This window comes from Eurypyga helias, unplaced genomic scaffold (assembly GCF_000690775.1).
Source record: "Eurypyga helias isolate BGI_N326 unplaced genomic scaffold, ASM69077v1 scaffold35140, whole genome shotgun sequence".
Lineage (NCBI taxonomy): Eukaryota > Metazoa > Chordata > Aves > Eurypygiformes > Eurypygidae > Eurypyga > Eurypyga helias.
The window spans coordinates 187-23,134 of record NW_010224383.1 but is presented as its reverse complement, the minus strand read 5'-3'; the positions used below and the strand labels follow the sequence as shown (position 1 = coordinate 23,134).

The 22,948-nt window shown below is 43.8% G+C and overlaps 1 protein-coding gene across 1 annotated transcript; it reads right to left on the bottom strand.

Moving 5' to 3' along the window:
• Positions 1-8,916: 8,916 nt before the first annotated feature.
• Positions 8,917-22,438, bottom strand: NPEPL1 (aminopeptidase-like 1; the record flags this gene model as incomplete). The annotated part of the gene is made up of 11 exons (XM_010161407.1): positions 8,917-9,254; positions 10,212-10,322; positions 11,007-11,183; positions 12,340-12,463; positions 13,335-13,435; positions 16,500-16,577; positions 17,144-17,286; positions 17,482-17,563; positions 18,250-18,339; positions 20,979-21,149; positions 22,253-22,438. Coding segments are annotated over 11 exons (1,422 nt in total), but the record flags the coding sequence as incomplete, so codon positions are not given.
• Between the last annotated feature and the right edge of the window lie 510 nt (positions 22,439-22,948).

The following is a 22,948-nucleotide window of genomic DNA, read 5'->3' as shown; positions in this document are numbered from 1 at the left end:
TGTGACAGTCAGATGGGGAAGAAAGTCATGTGTGTGAATGTGAATGCTCGAAACAAACAAATGGCTGGCATTTTAAACACCAGACCTACAGCCAGTGTCTCTTTAGCTTTGGTCTGAACCTAAAGTCTTTGGGAAAAATACTTCCAGATTTGAAATCTGGATTTATTTGTTAGGGCTGGTTTGACGTGAAATCAAAAATGTTGTGAAATACAATAGAATAAAAGTATTTGACTAGTTGGAAAAAAAATAGTCTTAAAAAAAAGATTTCTCGTTTCTTAAGTACTTTCTAAGTAAAATCTGAGTTTTCTGGTCATTTCTGTAGCACTGAAATTGCAGACTGTATGCTGCAGAAGTGTCACAAGGACAGTGTTTGTAAGACATTGAGTTCAGGTCAAGCGAACACCTGATTTAGAGCAGTGATTGCCTTAACTTTGTTTTCAACCATAAGGATGAAACTAACCAAAGACAGAAGAAACATGAGAGTTTGAAGTGAATGCTAGTCCTGTGATCCCACCAGAGAAAGAGCAGCATCTCCAGGATGCAGGTGACACAGCAGCATCATGGTGTGTCTCTGTCCTTGGATTCTGCAGAAAAATGATGGCAAAAAGAAATGGAGGCAGCCCTGGCTGAACCCCACCCGGGGGAAGTTAAAAGCCAAGGAGCCATTACTAGTAGGGAAGATGGGGTGTAGAAGAGGAAACAACCCAGCCTCCACAGCCACGACTTGCGGAAGCAAAACCCCGCTGCTCTCCAATAGCTGCACCGAGAGCTGCCCTCACTTCAGGAGAGCAGAAGTATTTGAGCGAGATGTGTACGATTTTCTACTCTGTCCCTCCCAAACGCTCCTGTTGCCCAACATACTTCAGTGAGCGGGGATAATTATTTTCTTTCCAGATGTTCCTATTTAGAGCTCAATAACTGCCATAAACTATATTAAAATTACATTTGAAATGCTAATAAAGAGAATAAAAACATTAACCATATGTTCCATTACGCCACAGTTAACTCGTACTAAAATACATATCTTATTTAAACACAAGTTAAATGTGTGCACTGATGTCCAACAGTGCAGGCAGGATTTACAGGCACAGTCCCTCTGGATTTTGAGGAGAATTGTCTAAATCATCCATGCAACTCAACTCCACTGTTTCTCAGACGGTTTCAGTGATTTGCCCTGGTGATTATTACCTCTCTGAGGCTGAGCGAGAAGAGGAGGAGGACCCAGGGCAGAGGGTAGCACGGGCAAGACGTTTGCCACTGGGCAAGAGCTCTCCGTTATATCGGTCCAGAATTATCACTGTCTATTCATCTTTCTTTCTGACAGGATCAGAGATGCTCAAAAGAACACTTTTGAGCCACGATGCCGAAGACGTAAGTGGAGATGAAGCGGCAGAGAAGATGAAAGCTGAAGACAGCATCAAAGGCATGATGCCAGAGATGAATCCTTCACCTGCTGCCTCGGCTCAGTTTCCCAGCCTGGAAAACTGTTCATTAGCTGCTGCAGATCATCTCTGTTCCCCATCACTTCAGAGGAGGGAAGATGCAGGCAGGCCATTAAATGAAGTTCCTGCCAGCGAACTGTTTCTGAACAGGCAAGAAAAACTTCACAGAAACCCATCTGTGATCAGTGCAAGGCATCTTAAAGAAGTAATAATAGCACTTAATAGTTTCCAGCCCTCCAAGAAGGACTTGAATCACCTATGGACCAAAAGGACGGAGTGAATCGGTTGTCCTGAACAGGCACGGCTGCCCGGACAGAGGGCGAGTGCCGGCTGCGTGTCTGCATGTCGGGGCTGCAGCCGCTGCCGCGGTGCCGCGTGCGGGGACCGATGCTCGTTTTCCCCTGTACAGTGTCTCTATGACCTTTTAAATAAAACTAAACTTTTGACCGAAGTAATCTGGCAACGTCGAGTGCCCTGTTTGATGTGTAAGCGTGAACACACCTTTGGAGCTTGGGGGGTTACTGCGCTGGTGCAATTTAGACAATTGAACTCATATCCTGCAAGTACCTATACATCAGGCTGGCATCAGTCTAGCATCTTGGGCTGTGATTATCGGTGACTGAGTCAGCAAAAGCTTTAATGAAAGAGTTGTTTAACATGCTGTTACCAACTCACACCTGCAGTTTTCAAGAGGTTCCATTATGCCATTCCCTGGTCTGATTTATTTAATCGTCTGGGGTAAAAAAGCTGTTTAGCAGCCTCAAACCCTTTTTTCCTAGAAAATCAAAATGATACATTTGAACCCCACCCTGCAGATGGTTCAGGATATTTCATGACAATGAACTGGAGGAGTCAGAGAAGCTGGATCAGTCTGCCTTGTGCTGTAAAGCTGTGCTTCGCTTTGCACAGTGCTGTGGTGTCCAAGTCAGAAAGACTTTGCTATTTCGTGATTATTCTGAATCACAGGATTTCTCCTTCCACTCTCACTCTGGTTCTGCCCATTTTTTTTTACCCTGGGTCATTCTATCTGTTCCAAGGCCAACAAAATGCTTTGGGATGACAGCTATAATTCATAGACAGGTACGTTTTTCTTACTACTGCTAAAGTTTTTCTTAGTACTGAAGTAACTTTGCAAACAAGCCATTTTTAAAGTACAATGAATGTCCTTTAGGACCAATGTTAAAATGGATTAGCAGGGATATAAGAATTAAAACATTTTGTTCATGAACTGTAGACAATTAATTGACTTGAAAATGAGAACTAAATCGAGTAAAAAGGGAAAATATTTATCCACCCTGAAGTTCCACTGGCTTTCAGAGCAAGACTTGTTCTCCAGAGTTTCAAACCATTAAGAATGTCTGTTGGAACAACCCCCTATACTTGAAAGGGCTGCAGATTCCTCTGAAAATAATTATAGTCCAAAATTCCAGCTTTTTTTTTTTTTTTATTACTTTCCCCCTCTTTAGATAACAGTAGTTGTTTCACAGTTTGGATTTTTTCCTCTGGACCACTAAATTGCATTGTGCCATCAATGCAGAAAAACTATGAGTTCTGCCAAATATTGTTGGGAATGAGAAGGTGACAGGCTATGTGCACTTTGATCTCATCCAGCTGCTTGCTTTGCTATTTCACAGGTCAATCCTGAAGGTAAATTTTCATATTTATGGAAAGGATTTTTCTTAACTCCGACGCACATTTGCAGTTAAATTAAGGGTTGCTGAGTATGTGTTATAAATCCAAAAATTTACTTTTCTGCTCTAAGGAATATGGCCTCAGCATCCAAACTTTGATTTGAGGGTCAATATAAGATCTGTGTCTCAGCTTTGTAAAAGGCTAAATGACACACCTATGCACCACTGTCCACATCACGGAGAGGCCTGAATAGGAGACACACTTTGTTCCCGTGCGCTGGCTGCTTTGCTCTACCACTAGTGGCATGATGGGAATTTCCTCTGATCCACAGCCACTCTTCTTTGTCTGCCTGCTTTTTCATTCAGCCTTAACGAAGAGATCAAATCTGTTACTTGCAAGTCGTCACGTTTTTATCCTTTAAAATACTCCAGCAAATCCTACGCTCTGCTCATTTCCAGGAGGTTTAACAGAAACCATGTGGCTCAGCTTTGGTTCTTGGTCAAATGCACCCATTTCAGTTTGTCTGACAGTCAGACCAAGCATGGCCATGGCCCAGCCTGGTCCTAGGCAGCGTTCTGACAGAGGTACAATGGCATCAACTCTTTTTTTCGGTGGTAAGCACAGCAGTGACATTCAGTGTTTGTTGTACAACAGAGCATGAAAACTGCAAGCCCAGTCCTGCCCACAGGACAGTCCTGCCGTGGTTTAGCTCGGGATGTTTGCAACTGATGGAAAGTGTACCAGAAATTATTTGCAGAAAATGAGAACAACATCTGAATGCTGTTGTCTGACCCCTATATACCAACCACGTTTCTTTCTGCTGTGGCAAGCCTTCCCCTTTCCTCCATGGAGGACTGGTCCAACTCTAAATAGTTCCTCTGCGAGTATTTCAGACACATGGTCTCATTGCTGGCAGCCGCCCCTACACTAAATTCTCTCTGGTGCCTGGAACAGCTGCTTATTCCTCCAGCTTGGGCCTTTGAGATGTAAATAGTGTAATCCGACTTCAAGAGGCTAGGAAATATTAGCAGAATTTAATGTAAATATTGTATAAATCATCCCAAAATAGCATGGCCTCGGGATGAGCCAAAGACACTAACTGAAAGTTATACAGACTAAGTAAATATAGACTAAATATATTCCCCTCCTGGAATTGCCACTGGAATGGATCCAGACAGGAAATAGGTTGAAATGCCGTCTTGCGGCAGTGATATTAAAAAGCCATTGGCCTGTTTGGTGACATTTATAATGTATTTTATGTACTCCATACATTTTTAATACATGCTGAGTTAAATATTATCAAATCTATAAAAAGATTATGGAAAAAACTGTCTGGTTTCATATGGGTGGACGCTGCCTGGAACTCTGTGGCTTTTGTGTAAGGGGAGCATTTGAAAGAAAACATGAAAGGGAAAAAGGAAAAAAAAAACAACCTTGCAGTGCAGTTTTTGAAAAAGAAAAAAAAAAAACCCAAAACGTTACTTGCCCATTTGGAGCCTAGAAGTCATCACACATCAAGGCAACAGAATTTCCAGGACACAAACCACAATGGGGACCAGGGAACGAGATGCATTCATTCCATCCCTTTCACACACAAGTGGAGAAATCTCAGTTGGATTGGCTAGTGTGGCTTTGTGCAGCTCCCGATTCAGTGCGGTGAAGTACAAAAGGACCGTTTTCTTGCCTTTTTAGCAAGTCCTTAGCTGCTGCTGGAGCAAACACGATTAATAGTAGTTTTGTACATGGGCACTAGAAGATAAACAGACAACCTGACTCCTAGAACAGTCCTGGAATACAGGTGCTTGACTTCATGTCCCAAGGACTGTTTTTCAAGAAGCCACTTCATCCAAAATTCTGTCCAAATTACAAACAGGACAGGATTTCCATGCCTCCCCCTCTCACACTGTGCCTAAAGAAAGCAGTAGGTGCCTATGATCCCCCCCCAGACACCCCGCATGGCTCAGCCACCCAGCAGAATTCAACCCAGAAGCTACAGGTGAATGAAGTCCAACACACCCAAAGGGAACCACGGTGGCTCTGGAATAATGCAACCTCAGACCTCTCGCTGGATCTGTTTAGATGATTTATATGCTAACATTTTCGTTATGAAAGGCTGGAGAGACACCAAGAAGGTGAGCGACTCCTGTTGTGCAATCCCTTCTCAGGAAAACTGAAACAGCTGCGGCAGATTAACTAAAACTCTCTTTCTTTGCAGAAATATCCTCAGCCTACGGGGCAGGAAAGCGATGGCGAAATGCCGAACGCAGGCTCGTACTGATCTGTACTGCATGCCCTCCTTTGCTCCCTGTGCCACTTCCTGAGTCCGAGGCAGGGGTGACCAGCCAGCCTGGACATCCCTGGACTCCTCACACGGAGCGGTTACAAGGAAAGGGGTTCCTCTGACGAAGCACGACACACAACTGCAAGTTCAAAACTCAACAGCTACGAGACTTGAACGCATCACCTTAATGTTAACCAAAGGCTGTGCAGTCCCACACATAAAGCTGCAGGAAGGAAAACGGCAAGAAAGGTCAGGGAGGAGGAGAACTCTGGATGCAGCGAGTCCCACTTCGGTTTCTTTCTGCATTCCAACATCACAGATTTTGTTGGCCTCAGTAAATGCTGTCCCAGATGCAGGAGGAGGTTATTTGCAAACTCCCACCAACCCAGGGCTTGCTGCAGTCAGTGGGAAACTGCCCTCGTTGGCAGTCAGCCCACAGTATCCTCCGGAATAGCTTTTTTCTCTGTATTTCTGGTAAGGGACTAGGCTAATTCTCCTCCTCAAGCTACACGTAGCTCGGGCGCTGTAAAGGCTGCACTTAGTGCACCCTGTCAGACTCCAACATCCCTTGCCATGAGCTCTCAGCAGAGGACGCTGATCCCTTTTACTCAAGCAGCATAAAATGACCCAACAAACCACTGCGCCCTTCACCCCTAAGTGCCGTCCAAGAACCCGAGACACGTGAGCGCAGGTCACCCATCAGCCCCCCAAGGCAGAGGAGCTCGCCAACTCACCTGCTGCCCACGTCAGCTTCCTCAGGTAACAGCAGCACAGCTCCGAGGTCTCCTGAAGGAGCACACTAGCTTGTGCCTAACTGTCGACCTCCTCTTAAAAGCGCTGGGCCCACAGCTGTAGTAGTTTAAGGTCTAATTCCTAGAAAACAACCTGGAGAGGCACTTCCCTGGCTTTGTGTTGCTTCTGCAGCTAGGCATCCGGTCCTGCGTGACTCTGCTCCATCTCCTGTGGTGGCTCAGTGGCTGAGGAGTGGGGGGACATCTGGGATCCTGGAGCTTGGGAGCCCCCATGTTTCAGTTCTCTGCTCAGATACGGAGGTGGTCTTCAGCAACTCGCTGAGCCCTGTGCAGCTCTGGTACCTCCACGGGTTGGTCCAGGGTACGCCGCAGCCTGGAGGACCCAGGACCTAACAGAGTTTTATGCGTGGCCGTAGTATGTGGGTATCCCACGTGCTCATTTCTGACACCGAGTACCTGCTACTTCTAAGGCAATTTTGGGATGTCCCCCACTGTAGATTGCTCCCAGGTCTCAGACCGCGATACTTCAGGGCAAAGGCTGCAGCAGAAGTTAAAATTGCCCAGTGCCTGGAAGCCGGTAAGTAAATCCAGGTGGTGGGTCTCAAAGGAATTAAAGTTCTACTTGTTAAGAAACGCTGTGAGCTTAACAGGAAGTGTGCCAGTGCAAGCTCTGTGAAACACAGAAGAAAGGGAACCATTTATTTGGGAAATCCAGCTCACAGTGTGCTGGGTAGGTCCTAAGCTCCTGCTCTAGAGAACAGACCTCTTATCTGAACAGAAGGAAATGATGATGTACATCGGGAACAGCAAGATTTTATTACAGAACTGGAAAACAGAATAGCACCTTGATTTGTTTTTTGTTTCTCTGAAGCAGAGGAGACATCAGACCTTTTTACTATTCGGTGTTGGACTGATTTATTTTACCCTGCTTGAACAAACTTAAGCTGGTTTTCAGTTTTTGATTTCTGAAATACTTATTCTGTTTGCTTTTCAGGTATTTCATAGTAGATTTTCTTACTATTAGGTATTTCTTCTTAACGATGGCTCCTATGAAGTGCCTTCCAAATTAAATCCAGCAGAATGATAGGCTTTGAGACACAGCAAAATTGAAGAATATGATAATCAGTCACCAAAATCTAATTTCTCCTTTATCTGGGCTTGCTGCATTCAAGTGGATAGAATTTAGCCTTATGCCACAAACCCACAGGCTACTTTTTATGTAAAAATCTGCCTCATTTGGCAAAACACTGAATTTCACCATTAGAATGGATTAATTTGAAGAGTGTTTCTAGAGGATGGAGGTTGAAGACTCGGTATCAGAGCACTGACATGAGACCATTTTGCCATTCGCTTCAGTGGTCAGACAGAGTCGGTAATGAAAATAACTCCTCATCAACACATTCCCCACAACAGCTTTTGGTACCAGGTAGCGCTGTGTACGGAGTGTCTAGAATGAGCGAAGGCAGAACTCATTTATATACAGATCTCTTCAATCTCTGGTCAAGTAGATCAGGGAACCAGAACAGCGAGGGAAAAGCAAACGGAGGAAGTAATGAAGTGCTTTTTCTTCTTTTAAAATTACATTCTGCCTAAGAATCAAATATAGCCACAAAATCAAAATGAAAAATGTTGTTTCTTCTCCCTTCTGCGCTAAGCTTTCCATGAAGTCTTTCATCAAAAGACTCATGCCTAAACCAGATGTGTACCTCATTGTTGGAACTTCATCTAAAACCTCGCACCAGTTCTCTCCAGAGATCACCTCCGACCCAGGGAAAGGTGTAATTCATCACAACTCGGCTTGACTTTATCTGCAAAGCAGCCAAAAGTGTGTGCTGGGTGGGATTTTTCACCATCAACGCCCTGGGTTGAGCCAAGAAAGGGTTCCAAAGGCTGATGCGTGAACCGCTGGGCCGGGACGAGCACTGATTAAAACTCGGTCACCGCGTTCCCAGCGCTGCCACCGCCGTTCCACAAACTGTACCCATCATTTCCCGTGGGTGTCCGAGCCACACCAGCGCCTGTACGCTCCCTGAGGCTGGCTGACACAAACTAAAGCTGTGCATCCCTGATTACTCCCGAATCAAAGGCAACCAGTTCTTCAGAACTGCCCCAACCGCCAAGCGCAGGCTGTTGCTCTCTTAGGTCTGTTTTCAGCTGCCTGAGCACTGGGAAAAGGAATTTGACCAGAGCAACGATGTAGCACACAAACTTCTGGAGCACTCAGTGTTCTCAGAAATGTAAATAACACATGAAACACCACATGGGATATGTAAGCTGCTTTAATAATAATAAATTTATTAAGTGGCAAGAAGCCACTCTGCTTTGTAAACCGATTTTACTCAATCACAGTCCCTCTGGTTTTTTTCCTCATTAAACATGAATACATTCTGTAATTTGTACGTGAAAGATTTATGTAGAGATACGTTCTGGACCACTCTTGCTGATTTTACTGGTCAGAAAAACATTAAACATGCGGGAACAGCACCTTAATAAAACTATAGGCCTTTTCTCATTACACCTCCTTTGCTGCTAAGCTACACTGTCACTGAACAAGCCAAGTCTAGAGGTCTTTTTCCTCCTCCTGTGTTCCAAACTGTAGTGGGGCTGGCAGAAATGTCTCCTAAAACCTCCCATATAACAAGAAATTCAGAAGGCTTTGTAAGCAATAACTGCAGTTGCTTCTTCAGACTAGAGAGAGCTTCTCATGCATCAATGCACTTAGTTAGGGTTTGCGAGGAGCTCAGAGGAGGATGCGCCCTCTTCCTGAAACAGTTAGTTGAGCCTGGACTCTGCACCACTGGTATTGTTCAGCAACTGTGTGCACCAATAATTTAAAAAAAAACTCAAGAAATCAGGCTGTTTTTATCAGAGACAATGATAGTAAAAAAAAAAATGGCCATTTCCAACGTGTGACATTTTCATTGCTTGAGAATGAATCAGTGCAAAGTGAGGTAACCCCCGCACCCCGTCACGCAGGGCCAGGACACGTTAAACCAGGCGCCGCCTTTTGGAATCCCTCTCCATATCTTCGGCAGGAGAGTCTCCATTGCACCCTAGAGGGGACACCATGTTAAGCAAAGGATCTTCAGATGCTCCTCCAAACAGGGACAGCAACAAAGCTACGCCATAGCCAGTGGCTCGTTCACCCTAGAAAAACAAAAGCACAAACCACACAAGAGTTGGATCTTCTGAATCGCGTTTTACCCTATCGACTCACGCCGGCAGCGATGGCTCACAGCCACGGCGAACGCTCGCTGGCAGGCCTGCTCAGCTTGGGCCCTGGTAGCCTCACTGCTGTTGGCATGTCTCTATTCAGGCAGCTGTTGGTTAGGGGAAACCAACAGTCCGGCTGATTCACATGAGAACGGAGCTCACACTGCTCCAGGGTGGATTTACACCACCATTGTTGGGTTAAAAAAAAAAAAAGGAGATGGGGGAGGAGATTGGCTTGGGTTTTAGGGAGAAAGAATATACACGAGTTCCAAAAGCAGGAGGCGAAACCTTCGAGAGGAAACATTTGTTTTCTCTGCTGCAGGTCAGCAGGCAGGATGATCAACCCTGGTCAATCACTGTAAAACAATACGGGTGAAAATGGCAGGCTGGGGTTGCTGCCATGACCCGAATGTGGCCAAGCTGTTGAGGTTTACAGTGATAAAAGATGTTGCTGACTAAAGTAACCGTTAGAATATTCTAAAACCAAAATGAAAAATATGATGAAGCTAACAAAGAAATTCCCAAAACAAACGACGAGTCAATACTCTTCAAAAGTACTCTTCTCCACCCAATTCTCTCACTTTGAACTTGATGGCACAGAATTCAGAGTATCTGCAGACACAAGCAGTTTTCTTTACCCAGCTTGCTTGCCCAGGAAGAGCACGGAGAGGGTAGTGAGGCACTGGAACAGGTTGCCCAGAGATGTTGTGGAGGCCCCATCCCTGGATGTCTTCAAGGCCAGGCTGGATGAGGCTTGGAGCAACCTGGTCTAGTGCAAGGTGTCCCTGCCCATGGCAGGGGGGTTGGAACTAGATGATCTTTAAGGTCCCTTCCCACCCTAACCATTCTGTGATTCTATGAAGATGTCAGAAGTCCTGTGAACATACTCACCGCATGAACAGGCGCAGCAATGTCTATATGGACCCAGACCCCAGGCCAGTCGAAGCCAATGTGAGAAGCAATGAAGAGCCCCGCGCAGGAGCTTGGAGTATTGTCTCGATCCTGGAGAAGTAATAAAAATTGTTGAAAAAAAAAATGGTCTTGCAAGAAAAGAAAGCGTCAGTGTTTTATTCTGGCCTACAGAAAAGACAGTTGTGCAAATCTAGTTCAGAGCTTAATGAATGGCCCCCAAAGTTGGTCTTGCAAACAAACTACACTGTAAATCCTTTAACTCAATCTCTGCTAGCAGTCCAGCCCTGCCCAATTCCTCTTCTGCCCAAGTTCCTTTCTGCAGTCTTTTCAGAACTAGCACACACTGTCACTTTCAAACACAGCAAAAGCAGCTGCAGCCATCCCCGAGGCCTCTGCCCTCAATTTCCTGGTGTCTGAGTTCCCAGTCACTGTCTTTGTTGGTGATACACGATCTAAGGAATGCTCGTCTTCTTAAACAGTCTGCATCCAGGAATTTAGCATTCTTCTTAGGGCCACGCTTAAACGGCAAGCAGCCCAAAGAGACCTTTGCAGCAGGCTACCCTGTTTACAACTGACATTAAATACAGTGTAGTGACACAGCCTGCAAAATCCCTGGGTTAAAGGCCCTGAAGACCGTAATTATATGGCCAATTTCGAACAGATTACAGCCCTCGTGAAGAGCTTTCAGCCAGCTATCAACGGGCCAGCACATTATCTAGAAAACACACATTTTCATGTAACAAATGAAATTTAAAGGAAAAAAAAAAATCTTACTGCCACAGAGTTCTTCATATCAGCTACAGCAGAGGTAAATTCACTGAAGTGGAGCTCAGGGCAATACACAAGAGGATGAACCAAATCTCCACAGTTCCTGCCAGCTTTAACACAAGCCTTTTCCCACTCTTCGCTGTTGGTAAGGACAGCAGCATGATACTTTCCTGTAGCAATTCCCTAGCGAGGTACAAGACAAAATCAGGAAGGATTCATCTTACCTGCGCCACGCAGGATAATTCTGCACCACTCCCCCTCAGCACTAACAGCTGCTTTTCATCTAACAAAAACACCAAGTAAGTAAGTCTCAAAACTACTCCACAAGAAGGTAGTGTTAGAAATGCAGACAAAGACACTGTAGCTACTGCTGAATCTTACAATTTCTGAAATTCCATTCTGCAGTGAAACAGTCTGCATTTGTCCGGCCTATTCAAACCACTGTCCCACAAAAATATCTCTTTATAGTTACTGGGCAAGCAAACTGTATCACTTTACAATTATTTATCCTTGGAAGTAAAATGAAAGCAGCAGTTAATTCTGAATAAAACATCTAACACACAGACAATACCCCAGCAAGGTGTGTCAATCACACAAATAGTCTGAACATGATATCCTCATTCACCGGAAAGGTTGCATCCTTCCAAATATACACAACCCATCACATCAGTTTTCCTGTAGGTCAGTGATGGGAAACTTTTAAAGGATTGATGTTTACACCAATGTATGCAACATCGATGCTTCTGAAGTGTGCCACCATTTCTCCTCCTGATACGAAGACCAATTAATTTCTAGAAAATTAGACCAGAAGAATCACTGCTCACCAATATAACCTTCTATAAAACAGGAAGAGACTTCCAAAAATATTAGCATTAAACATGTACCTTTGTGTCATTCTGTGCATGATTTACAGTGTAAGCCATTTTATGGACAAGAACATTTCTCATCACAATTATCAAATCAGTTTTGCTGATTATAAAGCTACTGAATTGCAGACATTGAATACTGCATCGCTTACGTCAGCTGCTAATGTCATCAGAAGAATTCCATTTTTAATTCAAGTATGTGAGAGCATAAAAGTTGCAAAAAGAACAAAAAAACCCCTGCTTGAGTAATGCAGTTATAGATGTAACACACTCACTGCACAGCACAGAGAGAGTTACAGTTCACTGGGGTTGCTGTTGGCAACATTCTTTTGCCCAAATTTTGGAAACCACCGTCTATAATAGTTCACAGTATCCACCTTCCACCAAAGACTGGTGGGACGGAGGCACAGAAGTGTATGATGTGCAAGCAGCAAAAGGATGCAGCCCTGTCCACCAGCAGTATGCATCAGTACCTGAGCTCCAGTAAGAGTGGCCATATCCAGAATGATATCCGCTCCCAGATCTTTGCATGCATAAGCTACTCCATCAGCCAGTATCAGTCTACCTTCTGCATCAGTGTTATTGATTTCCACAGTTCTAGGAAGAAGAGAGGGCATTTAATACAACACTGCTTCAGGCTGGAAGTTAAGACTCATCTGTCTGGACTAGAACACTGGATGAGAAAGCAGACTCAAACCTAAGGTGCTTTCCTTTTTGGGTATTAGGAGAAACTTCTTCACCAAAAGGGTTGTCAGGTGTTGGAACAGGCTGCCCAGGGAAGGGGTGGAGTCATCACCCCGGGAGGGATTTGAAAGACGTGTAGACGTGGTGCTTAGGGACATTGTTTAGGGTTGGCTTGGCAATGCTGGGTTAATGGTTGGAATTGATGACCTTAAAGGTCTTTCCAACCAAAACAACTGTATGATTCTATGATTCTCACTTAACTCTGCAAGTCTGTATGGCTGCTTATCATCCAGCTGCAAGCATCCGACAGAGCACACGTGGAAAAGGGTTAAAAGAGTACTGTCCTGATGGTTGGGTCTGCCTGTGGGGCTTGTATAATGCCTAACATGTTGAGCTGGGATTTTACAAACTGCTGCCATACCAAGAGGTACCATACTCTGCTTAAGGCAAGAAGAGATGCTTACGCAGTGGTAGCCTGCCTCTGCAACTGAGAGACCATTGACACAGAAAACTGGTTGTACTGGGAAAAACACCTCAATCTGAGTGCTTTAAGGAAACTTCAGCTCATGATACATGATAGGCATTTTGATGGGTATTTACATCCCCAACAGGAAACTCTACACACACTTGAAACCCACTACAATGGCTGTCTGACATACTATTATCAGTATTTAGGGAAGGCTAATGAGGGACAGCTTCACAATCTGCATTGTACTTTGACAAACAGGATCAAAGATGCTGCTTCCTTTCATTGCTTCTCTGAAAAGGCTAGACACAATCTTACTTTCCAGAGTAAAGAACATGAATGTCATCAGGTCTCGTTGCACGTGGTCCGACTGCATTCTCAGCCAAACAAAAAACAGCATGAAGATTGTCTTTAAAACCCTGTAACAACAATAGGAGAGAAATGGCTTTTGATTCACCTCAAGCTAATTTATTGGGACTGAAATCAATGAAGGATTACACTTCTTAACTGTGCTGCCACTAATTACTGTGAGGAATGTCTTATCTCTTGAAGCTGAGGCCAAGAGCTATGGAAAGGAGGTGAAGAGGTAGCATCTAATACTGGTTTTAGAGTTCTCACTGGGGAGTGAATAAAAGCCTAATACGCATGTGACAGACAAATGGGGAAGGGAGCTAGAAATCTCTTGTCAATTAAGCAATGATCAGTACAATCTTCTCTCAGTGGCAAGGTATCCAAATTAAACCACCTTTTATACTCAGTGTGCAGATGCAGCTGGAGGGGGTCATGTTTAGTCAAACCCAATTCCCTGGGAAGAGCATGTTTAGCTCCTTACAGCCAGCTCCAGGAAGATGAATATCTCTCCAAAGATGCAACGCTTCACTCATCTACTTTTCATACAACTCTGGCAGACTGTGACTGGGGCAATCCTGGAACGTGGTGGTACTCTGTTTCTCAGTGGCTCCCCCAGCTGCCAACAACACAGCTCACTGCCCTTCAGCATCCTACCCACACCACAGGTCAGATATACCCTACCAGGATCTATCCTTCCTCTTTCCATGTAAAACCAAAAATATTCATGGCTAAGACAAATTTGGGTTTGGGGTGTTGTTTTTTTTTTTTTTTTGGGTGGGTGGATGGTTTTTTTTTAATGTATCAATTCTGCTGGGATGCACGTGGCGTTTTCAAGCTTTTTTTTTCTCCTCAGCCTCCTCTATTCGGGCATATCCCTTCTGATTTACTTTGGTACTCAAGTGCTTCTGTGGTTATGAATATTTTAAAATGTATGACGATTTTGTTATTTATACAATGGCTGTGTTGTGTTTGAGGGATCCTAGGAACACAAAGGGGGACAGCAGCATGTAACAAATAAAAACGTAGTTCCTCCTCAACTGGGGTAGCTATCCTTAAAACCACCAAATTTCTAGGGAAACCAGGGTCAGTTTTACTGTTAATCTCTTGATAAAAGTCCATAGCTGAACAAATCTGGACTTGCTAAATCAGCTCACGTTCTGTGGTCTAGAGGGCAAACACATCAATCAAAACCTTTCAAAATAACGGGCAGCACCTAGGAGCCATCAAGTAAAACTGCAATTTCTAGCGAGCCAGTGGGCAAACAGGACTGTTGATGAGATAACCTTCCACCTTCTTGCTCTCTCCCCACCGTCTGTGCAGCAAAAACCCGGCTCTATTCACAGTCTCACTGGACTGCATCAAATTTTTCTCTTCCTGTCAAAAAGTGAAAACCCGCTTCCAGTATCAGCTGCCTTTTCCTGAATCGCACTGTCTGTAGCTCTTTAAAAGCAGGATTCACTATGCTAACATGCAGGAACAAGGAGGATTTAAAAAATGTCAAAGAATGTTTTTCTCTCCTCATGTTGGAAAGCTCACAATGGATGAGATGCATCTATCTAGGAAAAATCACTTGCTTAACACTGCTATGCAAAGCCTTTTTAAATCACATCGTGAAACCGCTGAGCAGCACGTAGGCAGATATTTTATGAAGATGGATAATAACCTCTGCCCCTCTTCCCACAAGTGCCAAACCCAGCACACTAACACGTTTCCAACTTCCATCTCTGTGACAAAGCACAGCTAATTTAAACCCCTTCCAGCTTTGTATTATTCTTAAGAGCATTAAAAAAAAAAGGTCTTGAAACAGTAACAATTCTTTCCACTGCCTATCTGAATGCATTTTCTGTAGGGATTTCATGAACAGGTCGTCTTACATGAGGTTGTAAAATGAAGCAGTGAGATCATTCTTTTGTTTTCACATATAGAGGCACAGATCTCTTGTGAGGTACGACAGCTTCTTCAGGCTCAGTTTGTCCAAACATCCTGCTGCTGGTTTACTCATTGTTACAGTAATTGGGTATGAAATGACAGATCCCTCACGTTCACACCTGCTGCGACTGTCAACGCAACTTCTCTCAGTGCAGATTATCACACACAAAACTACTTCAGAAACAGGGACTGAATCACTGAAACAAGGCACCACATCCCTGCCTTTCCCAGACACTCCCAAAGCACTAAGTTCCAGCTCCTGCTCCCTGCAAACGTGAGCTCTAACTTTCTGAAGGACTTAGGCAAAATGACTAGCTTCGCATAACCTAAGACGCAGCTCACAAATCTGTTTTCAATTTTAAGTCTCTGCAGATAACTGTAAATTTACAATCTTTCCACATCAAACATGCTGCTAGGGCCAAGGCACAGAGCTAAACTGTTGAGAAATGGGAATTTGGCACTGATCATCCCCTGGACAAAGCTTCTGTCAGGTCTATGCATTAATCTGCAGCAGTAAATGCTCTTTGAACTTTGGATACTCCTTGGAGGCAATAGCTGCTCTGTCAGCAAGACTCAGTCACTAGATTTGCGGAAAGGGCAGAGTTTTATTGGCAGCAGCCACTTCTTTTCCCCAATTCACATTGTTAAAGAGCAATATGCATTTTTTTAATTCTTCATATTTCAATACCTGGCTTCCTCTAAGCTCCCTTACTACTTTCTGACCACAGGAGCAAACCAACAAGCAGCTCCTGATGAGACTAGAGCTGCCACTTCCCCAGTAGGTTAATATTAGAACTGGCATGGGATTTGGAATATGGACAGACTTCATATCCCAGAGTCACCCATCCCCTTCTTTGCTAAGGGGACGACAGCTGCCCTAAATCCCACAGCTTAAACAAAATCAGCACTCGGGTATAAATCTGATTCAAGGAACTAGAAACCACTCAGTCCACAGAAAACCTTGAAATTCAAGAAAGACTCTTAAAAAAAGTTAGCACTCAAAGAATTTCTCACAATTCTCAAGACCCCAGTAAAGATCTGAAATATTTTCCTGAAATAGCAGAAAGAACAGAGTGGATCAAGATCACTAATAGCCAGAACTTCAGGATTAGACTGGCCCCATTATCTGGGAATGTCTCCAAAAGCCAGACTGCTCCTTGGCAATGCTGGGATACATGATATCAATTAACACATTTTACTTACTTGCTTTACAGTGGCTTTGAAGGCACCCAAAATAGCAGCTGCTCCACCACAGTCTCGTTTCATTCCAGGCATAGTAGTCTGTTTAAACAGAACCATAGAGTTTTTTTGGTTGGGTGTTTGGGGGATTTTTCAGTTTAAAAGAGAATTTCACTTAATGCCTGCTAAAACTACTATTTCTGATGCTTCTCTAACTCCTGCCTTGACAGTGCTCAGCAGTAATGGAACACGTGCATCTGCTTACTGGTGGATCTTGCCTTACAACTAGAAAATACGAAGCCTCTGCTGCTAAATTGTTAGAAAAGTAAAAAAAAGAAAAGAAAAACGTTGCTTACAGGGTTTGTACTGAGGCCAACTCAAATGGGTTTTGGACATGTCTCCAAAATCAGAAATTAAACATGTTTGTTTCTTGCTTCCTCCTAGCAGCGGGCAATATTTAAATAGCTACCTGATATTTTGCCCTTTAAGTGCTCTGCAAAATGTTCCTTCAATCCTAACTGGTCTTCTCCCCTGTGTCCATATGGATGACAGTAGATCAAGTGCTTACTCAAATCAATAAACGTCGGTTTCCTACAGACATTAACTGAATCGTTTCCATCAGAAAACAACACTAAGCAAAGGCAGCAGGAGAACAAGTGGTTTTGTACCTTTCCCTTAATGCTGAGTCCTCCAGTGTCATACACAATACCTTTGCCCACCCATGCGATGGTCTGTGTAGCACCATCTGGAGTGTGGCTGAGAACTGCCAGGGCCGGAGGATGCAGAGCTGCCTTGCCAACTCCGTAAATACCTGGAAAAGAGAATTAAACCACTGTGGGGAAGAAAGACTCTGGGGAGCGAACTGTGGCTATCTTCTGTAAAACATCTTGGAATACTATGGGCAATCAAACTGTTTCCAAAACATGCAAATAAAACATTGCAATGGAGATGGCAAATCATTCCAATTAACTGCTAGGGAAAAAGCTGGATTTTCAACAAGATATACCTCCAAAGCCTCTCTCTTTCAGCTCCTCATCCCGAATAATGGTAGGAGTAATCCCAAGATCCTTGCCAACTTTTTTGATTTCCTTAATCATTAAAAGAAAAAGGACATTGTCAGTCATCAGAAGGACACATTTGTGTCTTTCCACACTTATGGGTACCCACATAAGGGTTTTGCGTGACTTTTGCAGGCATACACATACAAACATTCACAATTTTGGGAGTGGTGCTGGTTTTCCAATGGCCTAATCCCACTGAGAGATCCTTGACTTACTATGGCATGAAACACAAATCTGACCTTTAAGCTTCGCCAATAAAAGAAATCTTCAGAGGTAAAGGCCAGCTGTTCACTCCGTCTGATCATGATGCAATAGGACAGGAATATTTTCATTCTCAACAACTTTCCAGGTCTTTATGATAAAATTCATTTGGAAACATGTCAATTTCTGCCTCATAATTTGAGAAACCCTTATCAGCATCATGCTTCAGACAACACTAGGACTGGCAAAGCCTGCAGTGTCAGTGACAGAATCAAGAACTCATGTCTTCTGACTCTCAGTGCCTCACCCCAAGCTGTACACTCTGCCTCCTTCCAACTTAGCGCAATTCTACGAAATAATAAAGGCCAAAGAAACAGCCTCAGCATCCTTGCACAGGCTCTTTGATGTGCTTCCCACTGCTGACATACCGGTTTTGCTAAGAGATAGCAACACTACTTCTGTAGTCTAGACTTACAATTAGTAAGTCTTACTCATCAGGTGTTATTACCTACCTCCAGGAAGTTATCTGTGTTCATCTCATTGCATGGGGTGTCCACGATTCGAGCAGCCAGCCTGACTCCTTCCGTAGCACTTGCCAGACACTATGAAAAGAGGTGAGGACACCTGAAAACTGGCCTTGGTTTGGCTGGTTTTCTGCACAGCTTTGCATTTAGTCCTATGCAGCCTACACCAGATGTGTGGTTCCTCTAGAGCACATTAATGCTTAACTGGAATCAGTCATAGGCAGTTGTAGAGTATTAAATAACGTCAACCAAGCTAACCATTATTTTTTGTATTTGTCATGCCTAAATTATTTGTCCCTATGCTCTTAATTTCTAAGCAACTGTATTCCTTCCCACAGTGAACTGATATTGCAAAATTAGTAGCCTTCTTCACTGTCAAAGCGAGACAAAGAAGGTAATGTGAGATGGAGGAAAGATAAAAGGAAGCCAGTTCAGGAAGTCCCAATGAGCTTGTCGGCTGCTTGGGTTGGAAACCTGCAGAGATGACAACCTACAACATGAGAAGCCACAAAGTTTCTATGTGGCAAGCAGAACGGCTGAGTGCAATGACGATTGCTACCATACGACATTCTATATGGCAGGCCCATGGGGAATATGGAGTATTTTATATTGGTGTAAAACCTGCATGCATCTGTTTCCTTATTCCTGTGGCAAAATGGACTGACCCACACCTGGACTGACCCTCACCTGCACGGAGCTAAACTTATCTAAGCAAGGGTGGACAGAACCAAGAGACCACAGCAAGCATGCCGAGGCTGCTTCCTTAAAGAGGGATCCTCCTGGCAAAAAGGACAATGAGAGCAGCAGACACTGAACTTCAACTTTTAGCTCCTGTGAATCGACAACTTGAAACAGAAAGACCAGGTGGAAGGAAATTTGTTCAAGCCACACTACACTGAAGACCACACGCAGCAGTCGGGTGGGTCAAGGTGGGTTTCAAAGAAATCTGATGTGTTGTACAGTCATTCATGCTGAGGCATCTGCAGTTTGGCTTGGCCAGACTGGCCTAAGAACTCTAGGCATTCCGTATCCCAGCAGACTCATAAACCTTGGCTTGCTCTGGAACGGTGCCCAATTCCTTACAATTACTTTTGATTGCTTTACTTCCCCTAAAGGGGTAAGGACCTCCTCAGGAGCCAAGCTAGGTTTGGAGTGACTCACCATCAAGGCCATGCAGGTAAATGGAGGTGCTGTAACCCAAAGGTCAAGTCTGAGGGAAACAGTATGACTTATAAAAATAAGCTGTGCCTGGGTTTGGCATCCAGGGTACTCAAGAGAACCTCAATACTGGCAGCCTGTAGTAAGTGCCTTGAAAAACTGCGACAATCCCTGCTAGTCCTCACCTACCCTGGACAATGCAGTAAGTGCAAAATACAGCAACATACCAAGGGAAAGGTTTAGCTACAACAATCCTACCAAATGCCGCTTCCGTGCTCCACATGAGCTATCTGGTGCTAGTTGAATTTAAGGGGTGAAAGCTTGGCTTGGAGAAAGCCAGTAATAGCTTTGGCATTGACTTCAAGGGGAAGAACAGGAGTCAGAAATCATTTCAGCTTTTTTTTTTTTCAGTTATAAATAACACAAGTGGTTTGGAATCTACCTATCTGCAGGAACTGTTTTTAACACCATTTTTATGCTTTTTCTGATTTGGGGCACGGAAAAACGGAGTGATTGACAGTTGTACTCATAGCACGTCTGTCTTTGTCACTTAGCTGAAAACTGGCCTGGCATCATTTGCTGTGGCCAATTCAGCGCGTAGGGTAAGGACAAAGTGTGGAGGAAAAGATACTGGAAGAAAAAAAAAACCACCACTACAGCTGCAATTCTGTGAATTTCAGATACAGCAACACTGTCTCCTTGAAGTTCTTTCTGCGAAAATTATCTATCACAGAATCTCCTTTGTCAAATCCATTGCCAAAATTGTGGAGTGATTTGTATAACCTCACTGATTGATCAGCTGAGTGAGCGTCCATCTGTACTGAAGCATAGAACAGGGACTTGCCTAACAGTCCAAGTGCAAACCTTGGAATAGCTTTGAAGTTAGGATCGAGAAAAGGAATGACCTAGCACACTGAAAGTTACCTGACGTGGAGTTTGCTCTCTGTAACAGTCAGGTGCAAGGGAAACAGTCTGATTACCCCCTGTTGAAAGATGACTTAGACATACTTAACTCTTATGTATAGCTCATCTCCGAGCTGTATCATTTCTTAGGGTCTTGTTTCTGGCTACAGTTCTGCTAGAAAAACTCAGCCAAAGAGATACATCAGACAGAAATAGCACAGCCCATATGTGATCCCAGAATAAGTAATTTCCAGTGACTTCACTGTGATATTCACCAGCACAGCCACATGCAGATTTTGCCCAGGTAAAGGAAAGTGAGAAGCCCCCACACACAAGGCAATGAAATATTAACAGCTAAAAATATACTATTTGCATCTATGCTAAACATAAGAGAAATTTTCTTTGTGATACTTGTTTGGCGTTTTCTGAGTAACATCTTCAGCCTTTGCTGCAGTAGTACGTTCAAAGTTTCTACTCAGGGGTGTTGTGAACTGATCAATTCCAAGGAACTCTGACCTTGGATAATTTATTACTTTAGATGCAACACCTATTCCACATGTGGCCTCAGACAGAGGTACCTGTGCATGCAACAAACTGAAGAAATAAAAATTTCAGGGAATAATGGAAACGATAACTGAAAAAACCAAAAATCTTACTTTAAGTGTTGCCACTTCTATTGGTCCATTGTTTTGTCCAACAAGGAAAAACTCTACCGTTACAGTTTTCTTCTCTGTGCGTCTCGATGCACTGGACCGATGTGTGAACAACGGGAAAGCCCTGGCCAAGGCGCAGGCAGAAGCGAAGACTTCAGACCGCTCACAGACCATCTGAAACACCAGCCAGAAGGCAAACAAGTCAGACAACATCAGGGATGTGGAAGGCTACGTTTAAAAGGATCTGTAACCTGTCATTGGTGAAGAGGGGTTGGGAAAAAAAAGTCTGATTCAACAGACTCCTACATCCCGTCCTGCATGGATGGAGCGGCAGTATGAACAGCATCACACTGAACTGGTTCAGTTAATTTCCCACGTGGAAATTAATTACACTGCTGGACTTCACTGTGTGGGAATTAGTTTCTTACAAGGGAGCTGGACTACTTTAATTATAATAGTGCAATTAACACAGGCTGGCCTACAGATCAAGGAAAAAAGCACAGGAATCATCAGTGTGTGCTCAAAACAAATACAGAAATGACATGAGAATGCAGCTAATATTAACCCAAACCTTCTAAACATGTAGAATATTTTTCTGAAGTTCGTTACAGAAATTACCAATGAAAAGCAGTTTGAGGTAAACATTTTCAAAGTTAACTACATAGAGTTACTACTCTGGCAAGTAAGTTTTCCCTCTAAAGAGTATAATTAGATTTTGTTACTGACACCGACTACGTGAGCTTTTGCCAACCACCTAGAAATCTGAATTAATCTGGAGGAGCCATAGAAACCAAAATACAAATTCATCAGGCTCATACAGAAGATGACCAAAGCAGTCCAAGTGCAAAGGACTCACACTGGAGCATTATTTTGCATTAAGACTCCTAAAACTCACCCGAGTAACCCAAGGCAGGCACCTTCAATGGGTTAAGCGATACAGACACAGCAGCCTGCGTGCAGGCTACGTCAATCTTCCAAAGCACGTGCTGATGTCATAAATCTCAGTTTGAAAAATGCCAGTACCAGCTCCCTTTGCATGGACATTCCCAGCTGAAGAAATTCCATACATACCCAGCCTTCACTCCAACTGCTTGAGCACGCATAAGCTACTGTAGTTACGTCTTGTTTACGCGACAGTGCAAAACCACTTATAGATGTCGGTATCATCATACTGATAAAACCTGCCCACCTCCAGTCTCCTTGGATACAGCTAAAACCCTGAAAAGTTGAGAAAATACTAGACGTTTCACCAGAAGCATTTTGAAACTGCCACTTACAACAATACATCTGTTGACACCTCCTGGAAGGCAATTTCTAACCAGGCGGGTGATGAACTGAGCTGCAGATGGACTATTGTGCCGGCTGACCCTGGAAGGCAAAGCGGCCACAGTGGCGTAATTCAGGTAGAGAGGACAGCTGTCCGTGGGGTTTGGATTCAGAGTGCTTAAAGCGGATTGCCATATCTGGGGAGAAAAGAAGAATTTAAAGACAAAGAACTGTCTTTCCATCTCATTCCCACTATACTGAGGCACTCCTTAATTACAGGTTTGTAGGTGTTGGAAACGAAGTTGTGCGCACACTTTTAAATGCAATAACCTCCAGAGCGAAAAGAAACATGAAATACCATGAACCTGTTTATTAAGCAGAAAATATAAACATGCTTTCCGTTACAAGCATCCCTTTTAAGCCGCAGGAATTACAATTTAAAACCTCACCACGCAGTGCAAAGGCTGCCCCGGCGCTTTTGTAAGTTAGAGTTTTCCTAGTGATACATAGACGGATTGATTTACTAGTCCTGAGTTATTGTTTCACATAACGATTTAATTAAAAAACATCCCCAAAAAGGCGGCAAAATACTGCCGGAAGAGACTTGGGAGTCCAGCAGAAACACCCTGCGACCTAAAAGCCACGACGCAAAACATTTATCATTTAACCACAAGCCGTCAGCACCAGCTAAATAAAAATAGGTCCGC